Consider the following 26,412-nt stretch of genomic DNA (forward strand, 5'->3'; position numbering starts at 1 on the left):
AAAAAATATATCCTCAGATGGATATCTGAGAATAATTGTTTTTATTGTAGCCCGCCAAATTTTTTGTTTTGGGGGATGTCAAATTATTCATCATATAAGCATAAAGCTGGGGATATGGAATTAAATTTTTTAGTGTATGAAAAACGCAATGTCGGATGAAAGGCACCACAGAAATTGGTTTTATTTTTATTTGCATATTTAAAAAAAAATATTTTTAATATTTCTCTCGAAACGATAATTTTTTCCAAATAAACAAAAGTTAGCACCGGTAACTTATTGCATCAAGAATCTGCGATTTTACCGTTAAAAAGTGAAATTTTGTTCGGATATAGTTTTCAAGTTACAGTTTGTTAAATATTAATTTCTGATTTTTCTCCAAAATACAATTTTTTTGCCCAAAAATATGTATAAAACAGGTCCTAGAACTGTACCTGAAATAATTTCCGGGACAAAGCCAATAAAAATTGGATTCGAAAATTATGTTTCTTGGGTTCCCTTGTAAGTTAATTATTTAAAATCGCAGTGCAGAGATTTCCTACAAATTTGAAGCAAATTTAACTCTGAGAAAATTGTATGAATAATTTGTATCCAAAAAAATTACAATGTAATTGTAAACCGTACGGTAACAGTCTTGTAGATATAATTTCTTTCGCTCAAAAAACAAACATTTCTGTAATGCAAAGAAAACTGTTTTTACAAAATTCTACTGATATCAAAAAAGGTGATACTTCATTTCTATTATCAAAATCTGTTTTACTTTAAAATTTCATTAGAGAAAATACATGTAATGGACAATGGGTGTACAATAATTGATAATGAATAATGTTTAAGTGTCCCACATGATAAGCAAAAAATAGAAAAAATTTGTTACAGAATTCTTACCGGCCCGACTTCATATATTAAACAACTAATAATCATAAGAATTGTTCTATTTCTGTAAGTGTGATGTGTGTTACATAGAAATGAAATCAGCCTGATAAGAATTTTGAAACAAATCTTTCTACTTTTGCTTATTATATGGAACGCTTAAACATTGTTTATTATCTATTATTGTATATCTATTGTCTATTACATATATTTAACATGTATTTTTTTTAAACAAAATTCTAAATTAATAACAGATGTTGATAGTAGAAATGTAGTGTCTTACCTTTTTTGATACCAGTATCATTTTGTTAAAAACAGTTTTCTTTATATTACAGAAATGTTTGTTTTTTGAACGGTAGAAATATCTGCGAGACTCTTACCGTACGGTTTACAATTTAAATGTAATTTTTTGGGGTATAACTGCGTTTAGTTATTCTTTTATTTGTTTGTATGAATTACTGATTGTTATCTTATGGATTTATTATTAAACTTTATTACCTTAGAAATAAATTAAATTTCACGGCCAATTTTTTTGTTGTCATATCATTCACTTCATACCATATTTTTCCTTTTTTAATAAAATTAGTGTAATGACCTTTACGAATCCGTAATGTAATATTATAATCAATACTGTAATATTGTACTTATTATTTTTTCAGTGTAACCCTGGATTTTTTTCGTTAAATTCGATTTTACCAATCGAATTTATTTCTGTTTTATTTATTCCTTTTTTAATAAAACTAGTACAATCTCTTGTAAGCTAATACTTATACTTTTTTAAGAAGTGATGTGAATTAAAAAAATTGTTTCATCTTCAATACTTTCATTTAGATAATAGCATTTACTATTAAAACAAACTGCAGTATATTTTCTTTTAAATTTTATTATTTCAAGTACATTATGAAGTTTTTGTACGGTACCTAGTACTATTATGTACTGCTATCTAGCGGCGCGATTCGTAAAGGTACATTAAAAAAATGAATAAAATGACATATTCGAGTCCTGAGCTTCATCAAATGGAAAAAAACGGTGCCTAAAAAAATTGGAGAATTTAACAAAAATATTTTTTTCATTATTAATCTAACTGAATTGAAATACAATGTTTTCACGCTTATTTTTTCCAGTTTTCATTTCACTGTTAGGTTAGATAATGTTTAAAAATGTAAACGTAGTTCGTTGATGTCGTACCGACGAAGTTCTGACGAATTCCGTGATAGTTTGTTAGTTTGTGTGTTCGTTAGTGAGATAGTTCGTATAGAACAAATAAAATTTAACAGAAAAAAAATTTCTTCGAAATAACTAAAAAAAATTCCCGAAACACATTTAAACATTGTTTAAATTAACTAAAATTCAACTCTTAATTTTGGTCAATGAAGCCATTTTAAGATGGCTTCATTTTACTCTTAGATCGAAATCAAAGCGAAATGCTTAGCGATAACTTGAAATCAATCCGTTTCTTATTATGTTTATAGGAACGTTCTTGTTTTTATTAATTTCCTAAATCATTTTTTGAAGTATCTCTGTGCAATTTTGAATTTTTTTGTATGAATTAGTAAATTATGTATATATACATATATTTATTTATTTATATAAATATTTTTCATATATAATCATTCTTTTCATTTATTTTCATAATCATTCTTTTTTCTCTAACTTAATTTTTTTTTGTCGAATATTTCTTTTGCCGAATCCATTACAGGAATAAAAATATCAATTAATTAAGTATACAAACAATTTGTACTCTATAAAATTGAATTAGATTTTTGAAGGTTTTCAAAAATCAATTTTGTTATTTGTTTTTCTCAATTTAAATTATCCTTATTAACTCATATAAGTAGGTAAGTTATCAAACATATATACTAAATTACCAGGCTGTACATAAAAAACTTACTGTTTAAAATTGAAGAGGAACATTTCAAAAATAAATTAAATAATATTTAAAAATAATAAAAATAAAATAAAAAATATAGTTGTTAAATAATATTTATTATTATAGATAAGAATTATTTGAAAATTGCTGACTATTTCAAGAAAGAAGATTGTTTTGTTGTTTTAAATACAAAGTAAAATAAACAATGGGAGAAAATATACCAATAAGCGCAGATCGATAAATACAGGATTAAACCAAAACACAAACTGCAGTGACTGAATTAAATAGTAAGTAAATCGTACACTTGAACCGAATAAAATGTTACCAACGCATAAACAATTTCTATATCCTTTCAAAATTGAAATATTAAATTTTATTTCCACAAATAATTTGTCATAAAAGCAAATTTATTTTAATTTCAAAGCGGTAAGAAACAGAAAGCCGTTTATAATTTTTTCTTACTTTCATACGGTTTGGTAAAAAATAGTACCGATAGACCTTTTTTGGAAACGTTCACTCCAAATTCTCCACCGAACGGACCTATTTTGATATCTTTTTTCTTACTTTTAAGAAAAATTTTATTCAGTTGTTTTGTTTTAATTTTTTTCCAAATTAATATTAGAAGATCTTTGACACAAAAAATGATGTCTACATAGGGATTTGAAAATATTTTTTTTAAATTTGTTCGCAATTCCTTGGTATTAAATGTAGAAAGTAATAATATGAGTATACCTTGATATTACTACATTAAAAAATATCATTATAACATAAAAAATATTTTTTGGGCGAAAATGAAACAAAATTATTTGAAAAATATAGAACATATTATTTAATCCCATATTCTAATGAGGCCTTAAGCTCAGCTTTATTTTTATTTTTTATTTTACATGAACAGTGTTTAGTACAGGCATATCCCTTATCAAATAAAAAATTGAAAAGCTTAATAAATATCTTTTTAAAAATTAAACGGGAAAATATCTCAAAACAAACAAGTAAAAAATAATATTTTCTTTTCTAAATCAATAATTCTTAAAATTTTCAATTTTGAAAAAAGTACCAAATCACTCTGTAGGTTTATGGCAGAAATTTGCTTTTATAACCAGTTTCTTAAATTAAAGATTTAATGAAATACTGAAGATTTAAAAAATATATATATATTAGGGTTTTATGTTTCATTTGATTTTATGAAAATATCTTTAATTTATTTCTGTAATTTGATTCGTTTATAAACGTTTAATTTAATTAGAAATTGAGTAAAATTTAAAAATAAAACAACTATTTTATTGTTTCAATGTAAAAAATTATTCAATTATAAAAAGTACCAATAACAAATTATTAAAAAAAGAATATTTTACCACTGAAGTAGCAGAAATGAAACTGTTTTGATCGAATAACATTTTTTTAAACTTTTACAGAACAATTTGCTGCCTTCAGGGGAGAAATCAATGGAAGGTTTCTCAATAACGATAGTAGAGGCTACAAGACATCAAGCGGGAATTTATTTATGCTCGGCCAACAACGGAGTTGGAGATCCAGCTACTGCCCAAATAGCACTACACGTACTATGTAAGTTTTTATTAATTTTTTCTTACTTATTCATTTAATAGGTATTGAATTTTCTTTATTTAATTAAAGAATAATAACACACACCGTTATTTGTTTTATATTTTTTTCACCACGGTTTTATGTCTTTTCATTATTTCTTTATTGTAACATTTTTCTTTGTATTTAAGTAATATCTTTTTTTGTTTCTTTTAAATTGATTTGATACCTTCTTCATAAGGACATAAACTTTTAAGTATTACGATTGTTATATATTTGTAGCACTTATTTGTAATTCAGTTGTAGAAAATGTTTAGATGTACAATCTACAAGAAAAGATAAATAATAGAATTATTATACAATAAAATACAAAAGTTATAAATTAATTAATATTTGTATGAATATATAATATCATCTACTCTTGCAATGATTAACAGGTATTTCATAAAATGTTTGAAAGTATTTTAAAATATTTCAAGGAATATTTGGCCTCATACCATACCTTAAATAACGTAACTGGTAATAAACCAGTAAGAGTAATTTACTGGTATAGTAAATCTTTGACATTCCACACTTAATATTAATTTTAACGGTTGAGTTATCTGCTGTTGTGTGTGGTGTGTGCTTATGTGAGTTCTCAGATATATAGAAATATTTAAAAAAAGTATGTATCATTCTCTGTTTCCTATTAATTTGATTTCTCTGGTTAAAATTTTGTAAAATTCTACATATTAAAATGTATACAAAGATATATTAAGGGTAATCAATAAACTAATGTATCTCCCTTTATGATTTTTAGTTTCTAGATTTTTTTTTCAAAATAAATGTGTAGAATCTATTTGGTTTATAAAAAAATATTACTCAGTTTAATTTTATAACACCTATTTCACTGAATAATTAAAAAAATTCTGCTTATCAAAACACAATTTTCCTTCATTGATATATCCATTTATAACAATATAAAATAAATCCTGGAAATATGGTTATAACAAAGTGCAAATGAAACGGCGAGTTTAAATTGCAGATTCCTTGAAAAGTAGAAAAAAAATTTTTTTCTTGTTAGTATTATTAGTTTTTTTAGTTGTTATTTAAGTAGGTAAACAGTTATTTTATTTTTCTATATACGTAGGAGGGAACAGTTATAATAATATTTATTTATTGATTTTTACTGTACGCTGTTCGTAAGTTGATACTTCATGAAAGATGTATTTGGTAAGTTTTGTTTTGGTTATATTAGCTTACCCTCTTTGGTAAAAAGTAACGACTTTGTTTACAGGAAAAGTTTAAAGCAAATAAAGTTATGTCCAGGAAGAAACAACTTTTATTATTTTTAAGTTTTATTAATGGAATGACAATCTCTTTCCCTATTTTAAATATTCAGTATATACTCGTACTTTACGAATTCTACCAATTTTATTAGAATTTTTTTTTTTTTTTAAGGCATATATATAGTAAATTTATAGTGTATACTTTTGTGTTTTATATTAGTGTAATATCTCTTCTTACAATGACAGAATTTTTTTATAGACAGAATTTGTTATAAAGAATGATTTCTTTGGAAGTAATTATCGTGCTTTGAAACAGTTTAGACGCCTGAAATTTTTCATATTTTCTTTTTTATTTCTTTATTTCATATTTTTTTTAAAAGATTTATTGTAAAGCTTAACTATCCCAAACTTAAATTTTCAAACTGTTTGGAAATACTATTTATATTTACTCGTTTGTGATGGCATCTACCTATATATCATAAATACATAAAATATCTGTTGTTTTGTTCTCTATGTCGGGCTTCGATCAAATTTTGGGATTTAGTGTAAACGATTCCGTTAAAATTATATGCTACTACATACATGGAGGTCAATCCAATCTCTTGAATTCATCCTCCTGAGCATTTTAGTCTAAATTTTAACTCTTTAACTTAAGCTCCACATGATATTTTAATCATTGGGATAAAAGTTTGAGGTGAAACGGAAATTATTAAATTGTTGAATGAAGTAGCTTTGATGACAGATTGTAAAGTTATTAGTATATTATAGATTTTATTCCACTTTGAAAAAGTATATTCAATATAGCCGTGCAAATAGATGTCCAGTTGGTTTTTACCGAGCAGTAAATGTGTAATTACACATTGTGGAATATTGTCCGATAGCCATTTGTTTTTGTACTCCCCCAAATCGTCATTTGTTTAATTTGCCAGTTAATACGCAGTAATAATTTACTGAATCATGTTAAATATAAATGTTTATTTACGTTAAGGATAACAATATATTTAACTCGTGCTTCACAAATAATCAACGTCCACTTCTAGCAACAAAAAGTAAAAACTTTCGAAGGGAAGCTTTATTTTGTTATAAACTAAAAAAAATATAAAATTTTAAATGTTTTAAATTTTATAATATTTAACTGTACACATTAGTAATGTACACTTTCGTTTTATTAAACAATAATTTTTTTAAATTTTAGATTTTTTTATTGGTAAAATTCAATATTCAATAATTAAACACAACACGATTTTTAAATAAAAGTATACATTCAACTTAAAAGAGTACATTCAACTTGAATGACAATAATTTGTAAGATATTTACTGCACAACGCAACTAGGTATACAATTGAGCAAGGGTAATTGATATTTTTTCCCCCACCTTTAGTCTAAATTAAATATATAATCTCTTAGGATTATCGGAGGTAATATTTTTTCCACAGCTTGATGAGTAATGTTTTTTTTTTAAATTAAGCAACGTTGAAGATTTAGAAAAATCCGAACCAATTCACAAAATTTTAAAATAATAGTTGAAAATTTGAATTGTAAGAATTTTAGGTTTTTTTTTGGAAAGAGAAAGATGATGAAAGGAGAATAGAGGTCATCTTTTATGCGTAAAATTGTGCATAATTAAAAAACCGTCCTGAAGAAACATTAAAAATTTGGTCCTTGTAGATCACTCTAATTTTTGGAAACAGTTACCGCAGAAAAAATGGAGTCATTTTTTCTATGATTCGTTAATAAAATCAGCTCAAATTTTCTGTTGACTACATTGCTTCGACTCAGTTTATAGTTTCTTAGAAGAAGGTTCAAACTAAGGACTCAGTTCCAATAGTAGTAATACGTAATGACAATTTTGGAGATATAGTTACTATTGTTATTGTTGCTAGCAAACCATAACAAATTTAAGTGTTTATTGATTGTTTTTTTTGGCTTATACAAAAAAAAACCAATAAACACTTATATACTGTAGGATTTTTTTACTTATATTATATTTGAAGTTCACATTTACGTAAAAATGTAGAAAAAAATTGTTTTAATGTCAAGTTTTAATATAATAGGAAAGATAAAATTTTACTCGTATAATATAATACGAACGTGTGATGTTTCCGAAATCGTCCATGTGTGCAAGTTTTGCGGTATTTTGAAAGATCCTTATGAGATCATTTGTTTAAACGTTCTCAGTAGATATTTTAACATTATATTATTGGTACCTATAACTAAATTGTTGAAATAAACTTAAATATTCCAAAACTTCCTTTGTTTTCTGGAAAAAATATTATTACAGATACGCTCTATCGTTATTTAATTATTGTTAACATGGTTGGTTAAAATGATGTGTGAAGTAAAGATAATGTTTCTGCTATGATAATGGTGACAGACGAAACATTACTTCAAGACTACTTCTGTTAAGCACGAGAAGGAAAAATAGTTACTTCTAAAATTTTATGGCAAAATCTTTTTGAATACCCTAATTTTTTTTTTTTTTGAGCTCATACATTAAGATGCTTATTTACGTCAGAAACATAATTATTTAAGAAAAATAGCTAAATTTTTATATATACTTTTTTTCCCCGAGTTTATGTATTAAAAAATAATTCAAGTGGATTACTAACCTCTATTTAGTGTACTCATGACTTATCAAATTATCTGTACAGAGAGTAATTTTATTTCCTATGTTGATGAAAAAGTACCACCTATATTATTCTTAAGATCTCATATCAACGGATACGCTAAATTTATTCTGAATATAAAACAGAAAAAGTAGTTCTTCAAAGGTTAACCATTGCACTGATTTTTGATTACGCTAAATAAATAATACGGTAGAAATCCTAGAAGAATTAACCAGCAGCAAAGAAAATATTAAGGAGAAAACTAACATAAAGCATAAGCTCTTAGAGGGTGGAAAGTGAAAGCAAAGGTAGGTAATAAAAATAAACGCCATCAATGTAATATCTAGCCGAATAGTATGAGAGAACTTGTAATGAATACAATATTCTCTACATGTCAGAAGTTTTTGTGGAAAAGTCAACCTAAAAACCCGGGGGAACAGTTGCTTTCATCTGAACAACTGAAAAATTGTGACTTCACAATGTAATTAGTGAAGTCAGGCCAACAATATAATCAAGGTGATGCTCAGCAATAGCAACAAAAGAAAATGTGTCTCGACTACGATTACATCAATGTTAGGAGAGAAGGCCAATAAAGAGAGGCAACAACAGGCTGAGCAGATGCGGATCTATAGAGACGTGGAGTTTGATGACGGGTGATCAAGGGAGGCCAGCTTCTTTGGGTTGGCGGTGGGAGCTCCTAGGAGTCGTCGCTCGTCGATTACCCCCTGGGTACGACTTCCGGTCATACGAATTTGGATAGTAGAGTGCCTGGGTGATCATGCAGGGGCTGTACATATCATATGGCTTAGATCCGGCCCCTGTTTGATAGGAGGGGAGGTTTTTTAGCGGGTGAGAGCCCCGCACTGAGGGCAGTGAGAGCATGACGGCGGCTGGCAGAGCCTTTTCCTCCCCCTACGGAAAGAAAGAAAAAAAATGTAGTTGATTAATGATAAATAATATTAAATAAACTGATTGTACACTGTAAATTTTTATTTTATTTTAATTATTATTTTACATTAAAACCTTTATGTATAATTTATTTTCTAACAATAAACCATTATGTAACTTACGTAATGTTAGTTATTTTATAAGAGTAATAAGTACTTTGTTATTAGAGTAACTGTAATAACAAAAGTACTCATAGAATAAAGTTAAATTGGTCTGACCCATGAAAATTTTAACGTTATTACTTTTCACACTACACTACATTTCACACAGTTAACAATGTAATTTCAGCAAACACAGGAATAAAAGTTCAACTCAAATATCAGGAAAATGTGCTTAATAAAAAATATATAAGCTGTGAAACATCAATTTATTTCCAAACAAATATTTTGTAATAAAATAGGTTTGTAGAAAAAACATGCAACTTTCCAGGTATTAATATTAGTATTCATCATTATTATACTTTACTCAAAACAGTAAAGAAAGGATGCAATAAATTACGGAAAAGTCGTTATTAACTCGATCAAATCAATTTTGTCTTGACTGCGGAACCTTAGAAGCTGGATACTTAATTTATTCCCAAAAAAATATGTAGAAAAAGGAAAATTACAGATTTTTAACAACAATTTCAAACGGATAAAATAAAGAAGTGGTTAGAAAGGAGTTTCGAGACGTAAACAGATAAAATTTTCAAAGCTTTCATGTAATCTTGGATATTATGATATCCAGAAGAAGCGAGATCGATGTCCGTCTAGAAGCGACCACGATGTAATTGTTTCCACAGAGCATAAGGGAACTAACACCCATAGAGGAAGACACCCTCCGCCAACCACTCCACTCCTAGCCCTTATGAGCTATACCGGAGGTCATCTTCAAATGTACCCAGTTCGATGCATTTTAATCAATATTCCCATAAATGTTGACCATCGTAACAATTTTACTCCTGTAACGATAAACGGTAGCCAACAGTTTAGCTCTCAAGTAAACGGGAAATGGATGTTTGAGAATTTGTATGACATTCCATTTTTGGATATGGTGTATGGTGCTAAAATATTCAACAACATCGTGCATTTAATAAGTACAGAGCTCTTATGAAACATCTAACCATATGTCTATGCTTAGTGATCGAGAGATATAAAATGTTACTAATATACTAACCTCACGAACAAAAACTCCTAATAAACAAAGGTGAAATTCAAAGTTAGACCTACCGGAATATGGAAAAAAGTATCTCGAGTTGTAGAAAGCAATTGTGATTGTAGGATATGAATACTAGAAAATCAATTTAGGAATGTAATTTTAACATTACTAGTATGATAACAGGTAAGCGTTACAAATATCAATAATTTAGTCTAATTTTAAATTTTACAAAACTTTTATAAATTAAGATATTTATAAAGCATCAAATAAAAAAAATACACTAATAATAATAATAAAACATTAAATTGCTATAACTACAGCAGTTTATCTTTGATCGTACTAACAAATCATGTATATTTTACATCACTTTGCTAAAAGCATGAAAATAATGCAATTAACAGTGCTTCTAGAGCAGCTATTAAAAAATGTCATTATGTAAAAAATATCAGAGTAAAAAAAAAAATTAAATGACGTATTATAAGTTATTAATTTTTGTAATAAATGAATGGACTAACATCAGTTTTTCTGTTGGCCAAACAATATTAAAAATAAAAGAATTTAGAAAAAAAGAATAAAATTCAGCTACAAAAGACACAAAGAAAAATATATAATCGATATGGACATTTCCGGTAAAGTAAACCGGAATATAATTTTTGTTTGCTACCCTGCCTCATAACTGTACGTATTTTCTATTTGACCGCTCTCTTTTAATTGCTTATACGTTTGTAAATTTTTCATTTATATGAGACGAATGTATTTATGATTGTGTATTTTACCGGACCTAACAGTTACACAATATGCTAATTAGTAACAGGATGTGGTATATCGTGTAAACCGGAGTAACCTAAACAGATATTGGCAGTTAGTCTAAATATTAAACTTTGCTAGATTACAGGAGAATTAGATACCCCCCCCCCCACAAACAAATATTAAAATCATCTTTTTATCCACAAATTTACTGAAATATTTATTCAATAATTTAATCAATTTTTTATATACTTTTTAGTTCTAGAAAAGGTTTATATAAATTTAAGAATATTATTTATTTTGAAAAAAGAAAACAAATATTTCAATATACATTTTTTTTTTTTATTGTTAAAGAAATTAAAAAGATTCATTCATTAAAAAGATAAAACGATTCTTTTTTTGAAGTACTACTGGTGTATAGTATGAAAAATTAAAATAACAAAAATTAAATAATTTAATTAAGTAATTAAATTATTTAAATTAATGAAAATATTTTTATGTACTGCCATAATTATGCTACTTTAAATATTTTTATTTACAATTTTATTAGTAATTTACATTAGGTTTATTGTGAAAAATAACGGAAATTGAATTAAAAAAATTTATAAAACTGTATACGCAAAATAAAAACACTGAAATGATAAAAGTGAATCATTACTAAATATTTTTTTTTTTTTTGTTTAGTGCTAAATGTTAGAAGAAAATGGAATTTCTTAAAGATATCTTGAAAAATGTAGTTTTTAAAAAAAATATTACTTGTACTATTATATTTTATGTAAGAAAATATCTTTTTTTTATTATTATTGTACACGAAAAACCAACAAAAATATCAAATTTTTTATCAGTATGACCGATTTACATAAATCTAAAACGTCTTCAATTATTATATAAAATTTCAGCTATTGTGTAATAGATAAGTGCAGAGATGAGTTTATTAAAATTCTTTACATACAACGAAATTAATTAAAAATTCAATTTCATTTTTGAAATGAACTTTTCATTTAATAAGTTAATGTGATAGATAATTCATTAAAAATAATTTATTCTATTTCTAGATATTTAACGAAAAGAGCTGTGTTTGTGTACCCTATACAAATTATAACATATATATATAAAACACGCATATGTTAGTGACAAGCAAATGAGTGTCTAAACCTACAGAAGCACTAATGTGAAAGATCAAAGTGCTATCTTGACATTTAGTCATGTAAGAACAAAACAGAATCTGGTTTTAACATGCTGTGCAACCGATTGCAGTGTATGGAAAATTATCCAGACATTAATGATTGAAGAGTGAAAAGAGCACATTATTATTTTAATACGAAGGTATATTTCTATTTAAAAATCTCTTACAAACTGCTTGCGTAAAAAACATATCCTAAAAAGTCTAAAAGAAATTATTAAACTAAACTTAATGAAAGGAACTAACTTCTTTAAATTTCTCAACCACACACATACATTATCAGACAGCAATTGTTTCACGCATTTAAAATATATAAAATCATTAAAACAATTAATTTTTCAGATCAATTCATGAAAAATATCTGAATTTTATTTATCATTTTTCTTTTATTTCATTGTTTTGTCATTCTTTTCACTCATTTTTCTCGTTAAATAAATAAATTGGACATCTGAGGAAGTACTGGTGCAAAAATTAAACAGAACTCTTAAAACTTAATTTATTTACAATTACCTTCATGACTCAGTCAAAGTATATCTCAATACTTTACATGAGTGAAATATAGTGGAAAGGACAGGTGTTGGAATGACATTGAAGAGTAGAGAAGTTACCACATACTTTTCTGGAAGAAAGAAAGGCAAAAATAAAATGGAAATAATAATGAGAAATGAAGTGGCAAAACGGATGCAGAAAATATGTTACATTAATGATAAATTAATATTATTAATGATTGGCATGTTAGAAAAAGCAAAATTGAGTTCTAACACAATTGAATATATATATATATATATATATATATATATATATATATATATATATATGTATATGCTCAAATCATGAAGACAATGTTAAAGAGATGTATGAGAGAGTATTGAAAATGTAATAAAATTAGGAAAGTCTGTTGTAAGGTACTGATGGGAGACTGGAGTGCTGTGGTCAGAAAAGATGAAGAATGAAGTGTGGTAGGAAAATGTTGGTTAAGGGTAAAGAATGGAATGAGGTAACAGATTAGTAGAAATTTTTGAACACAAAAATTATATTATTAATATTTTGTTCAAAAACCATGAAAGGTGGAGATATATGTGGGTACCCCATGGGGTCAAAGGGAATAGCCACATATGAGTAGATGGAAAAAATATTAATGCTGTTAAGAAAGTCATGGTATTAAGAGGTGTAGATTACAATAGGGATCATGTGTTACTTATGATGAAAATGAGAATTGTTTAAAAATTGCAGAGAAAGAGAACGTACTTAAAAAATGGAAATTAGAAAAGCTGGAGAAATTGAATGAGGAAACCATAGAAGACAAACTACATAAGGCAATTAAAGAAATAAAATACGAAAATCAAATCAAAGGAGAATTGATTGAGAATAAAAAATGGTATAGCAAATTCATCTGAGGAAAATCTAAGCTACTGAGCAGGAAATAGGGCAGGTTGCATGTTACTTCCAAGTTGGTATTATTATAAAAAGATCTGTCATGAACGTAATATTAAGTTAAATTATTAAAAAGTGCAAATCCACCTTACCAGCAATTAATTTTGATTTTTCGAGATCTTTCAGTCATTAGACCACCGTCAGGAGATTAAAATATCATTATAAAATAAAGTTAAAGAATTAAAATATTAAGCAGTCATGACTGATTTTGAGTATACTCAAAACTAGCAATACTAGTATTGTAAGTTTGCTACTATTATCAGTTTGAGTATACTGATAAATACCAATCGGTCATGACTGCTTAATATTTTTATTTTTTAACTTTATTTTGTAATGATATTTTAATCTCCTGGCGATGGTTTAAGGACTGAAAGATCTCGAGAAGTCAAAATTAATTGCTGGTAAGGCGGATTTTCACTTTTTAATAATTTATTAATATATCAACGGTAACCATTTTTGAGAAATTTATTGAGTTAAATATCTGAATATAGAATATTCAAATAACATTTTTTAGGCTACATATATGTATATATATATTAGAGGAGGTATAAATCTAATTTTTAATCACGGTTTTAAAAAATAAATTACAATGGAAGGATTAAATTCTGCAAAAAAGGTTTCTCTGATTTTTTTGTGGACGATTTTTTATTTAATTTCTTATAATCCTTTGTGGGATATAGTTGTAGTAACAGTTTTTTTTTCTCTGATAAGCGCAGGCACAAGAACTGCTGTTAATTGAAATTGGTCTACGTGTTACAACGTAGTTGTAATCATTATAAACAACGTTTTTATCCGACCCGTATCTGGACCGTTCGTATGTGTACATTACAAATAATTTTTTTTTAATCTCACGCAACAACTGTTTTTACGTAATTATTGCTAAGGGAATTTTTTTAACTGTTGAAATTTCATATATTGTAAAATAATTTTAATTTCATTTTAATAACCCAATACGTTCTTGGAAAATGTATCTTCGCATATAATTATTTAAATAAATAAGGATTTAAATAAGGATAAATAAGGATTTAAATAAATAATATTACAGAATACCATAATATTTTTTATATATGCTTGAATTAGTATTTATAATTTGTGATATTCGCAAATCAAAATCATGCATTCCTTAAATGGAAAATGATAATTATTCATTACTTTTTTTTAAATTTATTACATCATTAGTAGTTATTGACTCATACCTTCTCTTATTATCGCAGATACCTTTATAGTTATTTTTATTTTTTAAATATGTAATCTACACGCAATCATTATTAACTATTTTATTAATTTAAATTATTTACTGTTAATTAATAATTATTTATTATTATTATTTTTTTTAACTGAATTTTTATAGGCATCGACTGGTAAGGTCAAGCCCTCGACACATTCTTTAAAAGAAATTATTATCTCCATCAGGATCGTCATATGTAAGGGTGTAAAGGGCCCTTACATTTTATTTAAAAACACAAACTTCACAATAAACATTAAAACATGAAAGACAAGGACAATCACAAACACTTACGGGGTGTAAAGGGCCCCAATATTAAAATTTGAGATAGGTTCTCAAAAGACCATGGAATTAAAATTACAATTAAACTTGTCAATACCATATCTTTCTTTCTTTCTTCTACGAATCTCATTTATAGTTTGTTTAAGCACCCTCGGGGCGACCAGAACCGCCGTATATCAGTCGTGCCAGGGTGCCGTGGCAGTTGAATCCTTCTTATATCAGGCCATAGGCATGCACGGCGTACACCCATAGCCTCGCGCCCTCAATCCACCCTTGAGGGTCCCCCATGCCATCATCGGACACACCCCGACTCAATGCTCTTGAATGCAGGTGAGCCAAAATGGCCTAGGAGAGAGGGCTACCTCCCGTCACTATACGTGCCACGCTTCGAGACTCCCTTATATGTATATATAAAACTACCGCTTAGAGTATCTTTTACCACAGCTTTAAACTTCCATTTTATAGACTTTTAAGAAGTCCACTGGCGTGTAAAAATGCAACTATATTTTCTTCATTTCCATTATCCAGATCAGCAGTAATATTATTTGTAAGACGGAACCTCTTTCTGAGGTCCTCATATATGGTACACTCTTCTATTAGATGCTTGATTGTCAGTGTTTTATTATAAACACCGCACATTGGTCTCACTTCGCCGGTTAACATATATAAATTTGTTAATCGCGTGTGACCGATTCTAAGTCTGGTCACCGCTACTTGTTCACGGCGAGTCAACTTAAAGTCGCTTTTCCATTTATAAGGAGAAGTTTTAACTGAGTTTAATTTTGTATTTAAACTCCTCGATTCAGCGTTCCACTTGTTTTTTACTATGTTTGTTAGACGGTTTTTAACATCTGCCACTCTTACAGGAAATGCATCCAAGTCATCGCAGACTGTTGCCTTTCTGGCAGCTTCGTCTGCGATTTCATTACCTGTAATACCAGCATGCCCTGGAGTCCATACAAATACGCATCGCTGTCCTCGTTGTTTTAGTACGTATAAAATGGACAGAATGTTTGCAATTAGGACATCCTTAATGTTCTTGTTCCGAATTGCGAGGAGTGCACTTAATGAATCGGAACATATTAGCACTCTCTCTTCGCAATAGTGTTCAGTGTAGCGAAGAGCTTGCTGAATTGCAGTGAGTTCTGCCGTGTAGACACTGGCCACATCTGGCAGTCTCCAAAAGTGGGCCTCTTCATTTACATATATCGAGCATCCAACACCATGTTCGGTTTTAGAACCGTCAGTATAAATTCTGATATGTTCTTCGTAACTACTGAAGGTTTCTAAAAATTCCTGCTGGATGATCACTGCTGGTTTCTTTTTTATTTCTCCTTGAGAGAGATCCAAATTTGTATTTACCGCTGACAAGAGCCATGGCGGTATTTCTATAGTAGAAATTGCTAGTGACTCTGGTATAGCAATTTCATATTTTCTTCTTAATTCGTGGTACCTAATTCCGGTTGGTCTGGAATAGGTAGCACGATGTTCATATACTGCAGCCATAGGATGATTCGTAAACAATTTATTATTTATATGAGCAGGGAAAGCCCATACATTTGCTGCATATCTTAACAACAGGATCTCTCTTCTATAATGTAGTGGCATTATTCCGGCTTCAGACATCAGACTAGCCGCCGGACCTGTGCGGAAAGCGCCTGTTGTATATCTTATTCCGCTATTATGAACTACGTCTAACTTTCTTAAGTGCGACTTTCTAGCGGATGAATATACGATACATCCGTAGTCTAGTTTAGACTGAACCAATGCTTTATACAATCTCAATAATGTCTCTTTGTCTGAGCCCCAATTTAAATTCGATAAACATTTTATAATGTTTAGGGTTCTTTTGCATCTATCACTCAAGTCCTGTATATGTAATCCCCATGTAAGGGATTTATCCAATACTAGTCCTAAATATCTTACGCTATCTTTATATTGTATTGGATTATCGTTAATTGTCAACGCAGGACTTTGATGAGGAATTCTCTTCTTACAAAAGTGTACACAGCACGTGTTCTCTGGTGAGAATTGGAATCCGTTATTCCTTGCAACTTCATTTAGAGCATTGATCGCTCGTTGCAAATTGTACCTCACCATAGCAGTCTTGTTGCTGGCATACACAATTGCCAGATCATCAACATAGACGCTTTTGTTGATTTCTACTGGAATGGCTAGTATCAATTTATTAATGGCAATGGTAAACAAGGTACCGCTCAACGGCGAACCCTGCGGTATGCCATTTTCCAAGATTCTTTCACATGAATATTCATTGTTGACGCGTACTTGGAAGGTACGGTCATTCATGTAGTTGCTGAGCAGTATAGGCAGATTGCCACGAATGCCCCATTCATGTATCTGGAGCATTATACCATGACGCCAGGTCATATCGAAAGCCTTCTGAAGATCAAAGAAGACTCCGACACAATGTTTCCTTTTAATAAAGCTGTTATATATAATGTCCTCTAAGCTGATCATTTTATCAGTGGTAGAATGGTATTGCCGAAAACCTGCTTGATACGGTGATATCAGGTTTTCTTTTTCCAAAACCCAGACGAGTCGATTATTAATCATTTTTTCCAGTATTTTTCCCATAGCACACGTCAAAGAAATAGGACGATAGCTATTGGGGTCTGTTAAATTTTTATTTTTCTTTGGTACTGGAACAACATGAGCTTTTTTCCACTGCTGCGGGTACGTTCCATCCCGCCATATTTTATTATAAAGTTCTAATAATCTGCGTTTTGCAGTGGTATTCAGCTGCCTGATCATATTATAATGGATTTCATCCGGACCAGCAGCTGTGTTACCTGCTTTTTCCAACGCTTCGCGAATTCTTCCATTTTAAATGGTACATTATATGAGTAATTATACTCAGTTCTAAAATTTAGTAGACTTTTGAGTTCTTCTTTTATGGTTCGAAAACCTTTCTCGTAGTTGGCCGTTCTGCTGGCCTTTTCGAAGTGATTGGATAACAGCTCTGCAATTTCATATGGAGTGTCTTTTATTTCATCTTCATCTTGAAGGCTAGTTATGGGAGCAAAATCATTACGCCTTCACTTTCCTCCAAACATCTGATGCAGTAGTAGCTTTGTCGATAGAGGACACGTATTGCTGCCAGGATCGTTTTTTCGAGTCTATCATATGACGTTTTGCATACGCCCTGTATTTCTTAAAGGCAACAAGATTTTCTATGCTAGGACGCTTCTTAAAGGCGTTATACGCCCTTTTCTTTCGTAAGTTTCCCACATGTTTTAGGAATATATCTCGATGCCGATTCAATTATTGCATTTGTTATGGCGTCGACATCGTCTCTGATAATTCCAGTTGTTTCCGGGAGTATCGTTCTAGCTGTGAAGCTCGTCCAGTCTGCCTTTTCCAATAACTATCTTTTAGTGATGGGATATATTGTTCTTGTAACATCAGTTACAATTTGCACCGGGAAATGATCGCTTCCATGAAGATCGTCTATGACATGGAAGCTGTACCTCGGTGCTATCGATCCGCTTATAAGTGCAAGATCTATACAGGACGTCGATCCATCTCTGGCATTGAGAAAGGTTCCTGATCTATCGTTTAAAATAATAAGTTCTGAATTCATCAGGAACCCTTCCAGTTCTCTTCCACGGGGATCTACTCGATCTGATCCCCAAAGAAAATTATGAGCATTAAAGTCACCCACCAGTAAAACAGGTGGGGGAAGCTCGGAAATTAGTCTTGCTATGTCATCTTTATTCCAATCAAAATACGGCAAGTATATGCTGCAGACAGTGACCTGGAGCGGACGCTTCATTCTAACGGCGACCGCTTGTAGGTTTGTGTTTAGAACAACCGCTTCGGTGGTAGCTCTAGTCGATGTTAATATAGCTACTCCACCCCTAACTCTTACATTTGGCGGTTGATCTCGCCGAAATATATCGAATCCTTTTAATTTAAAATTTTCATTTCGGCGGAAATGCGTTTCTTGCAGACATATACAAATCGGGTCTACGTCATGTACCAAGCGTTGGAGCTCATGGATGTTTGAAAAACATCCATTGATGTTCCATTGTACAATCGACTCGCTAATTTTTAATTAAATTATGTCCTAGGTTTTCCTTTCGGCCATCCTTTTTTTCTTTTCTTCTCCATATTGCGAACGGCATCATGTACGCGGAGAACGTCGTCGCCGGTGTAGCTTCCGATCTCCGAATCGGAGACCACCGAAGCCGCCGACGACGACGGGCATGGATCGGCGCCGGTTTCTGGCGCCGATTGAGAGGCGGCAACCTGGCCGCTCCCTAACACGGGGGGCGCACCGGTCACCGCCCGTTGGAAGGGTGGACACTCGCCACCCCTGTGTGATTTTTTGTGGCCTCTGAGGCTTAGAGGCAACTTCAGTTGCAGGAGGCTTGGGAGACTCCATAACAGTCTCTGTGGGTATTATCGTTTTCTTGTCATCAAGAATCTCACTAAGACGGACTTGGCATTCTGCTTTGGCGTCCGTTTTCTTCAGAGCGAGAGCAGCTTTCGCTGTTTTATCTTCGGGAGGAGGGTATACTAATATCTTTGGTTTTATTGGATCTTTAATATTGAAAGATTTCATTTTATTGTCAATAATTCTTTCAATCATGTTAGCCAAGGTCGGAGCAAGTTTACTGATGAGCTGACTTTCATCTACAGCTATTGGAGCAGGAGCAGGAACAGTAGCCGCAGCTTGAGCATAAGACGTGGTTGCTCTGGGTTTGCGGGCGTTAACAATCTTTTTGGCTTCGATGTAGCTGACTTTCTGCAGAGTTTTAACTTCCTGCACAGCTACTTCTTCTTTGTAGACAGGACAATTCCTGGATCTACATGAATGCGGTCCCTTGCATTTGATGCATATAGGGGGCTCTTTACACGGCTCTCCCTCATGCACCTCCTCGCCGCACACGCATATTTGCGTTCTCTCACATTTGATGGTGGTGTGGCCAAAACGTTGGCACTTGAAGCATCGCATTGGTTGCGGGATAAATGCCCGCACATCCAATCGATGTATTCCCGCTCTAATCTTCTCCGGTAGGCCGGTTAAATGTGAGAACATGAGAGGCTGACGGTAGGACTTCGCCATTCCTTCTCATGTTCAATCGGCGACACTCTATGACTCCCTGCGTTGACACCTCCTCAACAATTTCTTGCTCCGTACAATTTAGAAGGTCCCGACAGACGACCACACCTCTTGAGGTGTTGAGCGTACCGTGGGGATCAACATGTACAGCCAGTTCTCCAATCTTTTTAAGCCCTAAAATCTTTTGAGACTGGACATCATTTACAGTCTCAACATGAAGTCCCATGAAGGTCTTCTTTATTTCTTTTACAGGGCCACCAGCGCAATTGGTTATCTCCCGAGCGATGAGAAAAGGACTCACCTTCGAAAACTTTCCATCCTCCTTGGTAATATGGAAATATTTAGGTTTCGGTGCATTATTGCTCTTGAAAAAAGATTTTTGTAAGCTTTTTCTAGCCTCAATCTCTATCCTTTTAGTTTCCGCACTTTTTCTCCGTTTTGCCTCAGGCGAAACGGCTGGTTCTAAACGAGGGTGTTTGTGTGAACCCTCTGCCTCGTTTAATTGTTCAGTTTGCGTGAACAAAAAATCCCTTCTGTAGTAAGGCTAGCCGCCGGGGTACACCCCCACTCCAGGACTACCAACCCTGGAGGTCCGTGGTCAGTACTCCGGTGGAACCGGCATATGTCCTGGCAGAGAGCGGATGCGCAGTCTCTGCACTGACTCTAGGCCCTTACACACCGAGGCTTTCAGGGCTCCCATGCTCCGAACAACATGGGCACCTTAACTACATGCTTGCCATCGCGGGGGGCATGTGGACAACGAAAGGCCTCCGTTACACCTGCAAATAACTTCGACCGTGGCCGCCACATCACCAGCTCTAAGTTTGGTATATGTCCACTTCCTAATCAATAAATTGTTCATATCCTGCAGGTAGGCGAAAAATCCAATCCATGAGGGGACCTGAAGGTGGAAACAGGTCAAAAGAAAAGCATATCCGAGGAATTTACTCGGAGCCCCGTTAGCCAGCTATATGTATTGTACATAAGTACGGCTGTTACCGCCCTGGACGTGGAACGAGAAGTTGTGTTCCGGACGTGGGGATTACCTACCTCAGGGCATTAATAATTATTTAATAATTAATAAATTATTAAATCATAATTTGTTTACTTTCTTATGTTTTGTACTCCTTTTTAAATTTATAAAATATCTTATTAAAATTTCCACAATTTATTTGTTTCAATTTATTACATGTATTGTCAGGATAGTATAGCCCTTTAAATACAATTAATAAACGTTTCAATCAAATTAATGAATATAGTTGAAGATGGATAATTGCTTATTATCATTTTTTTTTTTTTTTTAATATAAAGCTGATATTGAACTTTACAAAAGTTACAAATTTTGTATGATTTGTTTTGCTATGAAAATTAATTAAACAGAATAGTTTACTCTTTACTGGTGTATACTCAGTCAGGTCAAGAATTTATTTAGTGATAATAACGATATGAAATAATAAAACTATATCTGATTGTTTCTGATACTTGAATCAAGGGCTGCTAAATTTAATTTAATTATTTTTATTAATTGGAAATTACCATTTGCTCGCAACTACTTTATTTAGACTATTTGTTTTTACTTTTAATAATTCTTTTTAAAATAAGTACTCATGCAAGAGGGAGCATGGCGGTCTACACTTGATGATTTGTACTCAGCCGTGACAGAACGAATTGTCTCGAAACGGCGTTACGGCGGAATTGGCAGCGTTTCAGAAGGCCAGAAGATAGGACTCTTCTTAATAGGACGGCGCGGAGGTTGAGGTCGTTGTTGAGGACTATCAGAGAAGATACATTCAAGGAGTACATAGGAAATCTTTCTCATCTGAATGGGGACGGATTCTCCTTATGGAAGGCTACAAAGGGACTGCAACGATCATCAGGAACGCTCCCCGCCCTGCAGAGGCGTACTGGATCGTGGGCGAGGACTGACAGAGAAAAGGCTGATCTGTTTGCTTCACACCTAGAGGTAACGTTCCGACCCCACGATGCAGAGGGCCCCGTTGATGTTGATGTTAACGACTTCCTTAAAAGCCCAATGCCAGTCAGATTCCCGAATAAACCGATGTCTGCAAGGCTGATACTGAAATTAGTCAACCAAAGAAGACTATTAAGGAAGACCCCAGTCTTTGACTTAGTGACACACAAAATGCTTGTCATGCTACCCGTTAAAGGCATCGACTACATCAGGAATTTGTTTAACGCTGTTCTGCGGACGTCTTACTTCTCAGCGGAATGGAAGGTGTCGCAGGTGGCGATGACTTTGAAGCCAGGAAAGCCTACACAGGAAGTTTCTTCTTACAGACCAATTAGCCTGTTACCGGTCTTATCTAAATTGTTTGAGAAGCTACTACTGCACAGGCTTCGACCAGTGATGGAGAGTAATGGGATAATTCCGGACCATCAGTTTGGGTTCAGGTGTGTCCATTCCACAATGGCCACACGAAATCAGTGTGGATATTGTGGAATGGCCACACGAAATCCCATAGAGTCATTAGCGGGTGTCTGGAGGAGCAGAAATTCTGCTCGGCGGTGTTCTTAAACATCCAACAGGCCTTTGATAAGGTATGGATACCTGGCTTACTCTACAAGTTAAAGCTACAGTTTCCTCTACTTTCTAGTCTTGCGGAGTTATCTTGAGGTGCGTTTTGCTCAGGTGAAATGTAATGACAAGTTTTCAAGGTTCTTTGAGGTTCTTTGGATCGGGGGTCCCTCAGAGCTCTGCGCTGGGACCTGTGTTGTGTTCCATATTCGCTGCGGACATTCCGATCCTGGATGATTGCATCGTCGCCACGTTCGCTGATGACACTGCTATCCTGGCCGTTAATAAAAACCCTGGCCTAGCCTCGCATACTCTACAAATGGCGCTGGATCGTGTGTGCGTGTGGCAGAAAAAGTGGAGGATTAAGGTTAATCAAGCTAAGTCGAGGCACATTACATTAGTCATGCGGAAAGGTGTACTTCGATAGTGTTTTGATCCCCCAAACGGAGACTGTGCGGTATCTGGAACTTCACCTGGATCGGCGTTTGACCTGGAAATGTCACCTGAGGATGAAAAGGAAACAGCTAAACGCAAGGTACAGGGAACTTCATTGGCTGCTACGGAGGAACTTAGGCCTCACGTTATTAAACAAGATCTTAATTTATAAGGCTATCCTGCGCCCAGTCTGGACGTACGATGTAGAATTGTGGGGAACGGCTAATACTAGAAATATGGAAATTATACAACGATTTCAGAACAAAGTAGCGAGGGTAATTGCCGAAGCTTTGTCGTTCACGCGGAGTGATGAGATTCACGTTTATCTGGAGCTCCCATCGGTTCGTTAGATTGCACTACAGCGCAATGTCAAATACCTGCAAAGGCTTGAGAATCATGTAAACCACTTTGCAATTAATCTACTCAATAATAGCAGAAACATCCGACGGTTGAAACGAGCCCACGTTCTCGAGTTAGGATCTGCGTAACAGTTTGGAATCTAACACCGTCAAGTTTAGTGGTGTCGTTTCTAATTTTTTGTTACTTCTCTTTCTTTTTATTTTTTATTTGTTATTAATGTTTGTTTTGTGGACTATGTGGTGCTGAAATTAATGGTTTGTGATTTATGACTGAGCTTGAAATTTCATATTTGACAACTGTTTATTGTGTATTATTTATTTTGGGGGTTCCTTAAGGACCTTCTTATCACGTGCGTTGTCAGGAAAGTTACTTATGGCTCCGCAAGAAAGCCGATTGTAATTATAATTGTTCTTGAGAAAAAAAAGTACTCATACCTCTTAAGTATTTTTTAATAAATTGTATTCTTAATAATTAAAATAGTTTAACTGTATTTCAAATAACTGTGTTGAGAGATAAGTAAGTCATCATAAAATTGAGACCATTTTTATTAATACAATTTAAATTTGTGGCTTACGTACGAAGATTATACTGACAACCTCTTCTGAATATTTACCACTACCTATGTTTCTGTAAGACGAATATATTAAATTCTATTTTACAATTTTTACGACATAAAGATGTCTGTCATAGCTTTATTTAGTAGCAATTAATGGTACATAATAAAAAAAAAAAAATGTATTACAACAGTTTTCGGTTAACTATTTAATGTAAAAAAGGCAATTTGTTGTGGCGTATATTTGAAATCAACATACATTTTTTATCGTTATATTCTGCTCATCCCGCATAAAGATGTCATAATTTTCCTGAGCATTGTAGCCAGAGTAGTTCGCATTACAAGTATAGTTTGCAGCAGTACGTTGGAAAGATTTTTCACCTCGTTTCTCGGTTCTTCTGTAGTAAAATCGTTTCCTCATTATCAAATTTCTTTTCTTTGTTCTAAATTTCATTTTTTAGGTTTACTTAAATGGATATGTTCTGAGGATACATCATTGTAATTTTGAACTCTGTGCAATCTGAGTCGTTAATGCTCTGGCTGTACCCATTGGGAAATGAATTTTGTATCCCGCATTCAACCTAAAGCTGGAGTGCAAAACTGGTAAAGCTAGTTTTCATAATTCTTCTAAAATATATGCGAGAGAGATTCGATTATTATTCAGATGTATTTGCATTCGATTATATTTGTATTTGGGTTTTTGTCTGCATTACTTATGTTTTCGCTAAGCAGACACATCATATATGCTAACTTAAGTTGATGCTATGCAGTGTTAATGAATTAACATTTTAGTGTAGATTTATAGGTGAAAAAATATTTCTATCTTATCAACCATAACTGTAAATATGGCCACTCTATCTTTGATTCGGTCCAAAGAAAAGCAGCGTTCAGTAATCCATTTTTGTGGCCTGAATTAAGAAGTATCAGAGAGAAGGTTTTTTGTTGGCTTTACTGTATTACAGGAATAATGCTTTACCAAACGTAGCTTCTGTGAATGAATTTATAAACAGTCGCAGAAGTGTTACCCGTGAAGAAGTATCGTGGCATCCAGGTGAAGATAACATTGAATGCGTATATGAAAGGTCCTGAAAGACAGTCGATTGATTATTGATGAAATCTCAAATAGTTCACAAATTAGCCATGGTTCTGACCACGAAATCATTTACAATAGTCTTAAGTTTCATAAAGTTTTTGCAAGTTGGGTCCCAGCACTTCAAGTTGCTGCAAAACAAATACAGTTGAACATTTTTGCTAAATTTAACCCACTATGTTAATGAAGATGACGCATTTTTTAGACATAATCCTCACTAGTGACGAAACCTGCGTCTAATATTTCGAGCCAGAGAATCCATTCTCGGTTGCCTACAAAAGAAAGTTCAAATGTTTAGCATCAGCAGAAAAATTATTATTTTCATTTATTTATTTTTGAATTGACAAGACTCAATACAATAAGATTATCAGGAAAAAAGCTTGACAATAAACAGCGTTCATTACAGTAAAATGCTTATTGAGAAGCTGAAGCCTGCAATTCGAAGCAAACTATAAGGAAAACTCTTGAAAGGCATTATTTAGTTGCAAAACAATCCCGTCCGAATATCGAGGGAAACAATTGAAACTCTCCAAAAAATGAAACTTTCCATTTAATGAATGGTAAATTATTGGTTCATCCTCCATACAGCCCTGATCTTGCTCTTTTAGATGATCGTCCACTCAGTTATTAAAAGGTTATGGATTCACCTCATCCAGAACGGATAAAATCCGAAGTTTGGCGCTCAACCAAAGACATTGTTTTCTGAAGGCACAAAGGAGGTTGTGAAATCATGGAAAAGTGCGTTGAAAAGCAAATGGTGATGTGAAAAATGATGCTATAAGATTTCTATTTTTAATGAAATAAAGTCAAAGTTGCGAATAATTATTGTCTCATCCTTTTACGTCAGCTTTAGTACATTTTTACATACGTTTTATGAAAATTATAAAAAATTATTTTTCATCTACAATCATTAGATATATTCACATTGTTTTAAACATAAATTCACGAAACTCACAAACGTTACCATTTTTTTCAAGTTTTTTTACTTCTGACAACTAAATTGAAATTACGTAGTAAATTTCAGTTTTACATTTTCTTGGGTATTGTATTAAACAAAGTTTCTCGCGTATATTTAATACAAACATACATTCATGTATTTTATAATAATGTAAGATACTGTTATCAGTTAATGAAAAGGATATATACAGACCTTATAAATTAGAGAAGTTAAATTGGGTTTCTACTTTTAATGAATACGTTAATAAACCAATTATTAGTAATATTACGACACAAATGCTGCTCA

At 32.1% G+C, this 26,412-nt stretch overlaps 1 protein-coding gene across 1 annotated transcript in view; it reads left to right on the forward strand.

Annotated features, from left to right (window-relative positions):
• The window catches only part of LOC142320319 (limbic system-associated membrane protein-like), a 341,433-nt gene that overhangs the window by 128,757 nt on the left and 186,264 nt on the right, over positions 1 to 26,412 (forward strand). Inside the window, exon 4 of the mRNA XM_075358026.1 lies at positions 4,153 to 4,303. Within this exon, the coding sequence (XP_075214141.1) occupies positions 4,153 to 4,303 (151 nt within the window). The remainder of the gene's footprint in view (positions 1 to 4,152; positions 4,304 to 26,412) is intronic.

Source organism: Lycorma delicatula, chromosome 2 (genome assembly GCF_047948215.1).
Source record: "Lycorma delicatula isolate Av1 chromosome 2, ASM4794821v1, whole genome shotgun sequence".
Lineage (NCBI taxonomy): Eukaryota > Metazoa > Arthropoda > Insecta > Hemiptera > Fulgoridae > Lycorma > Lycorma delicatula.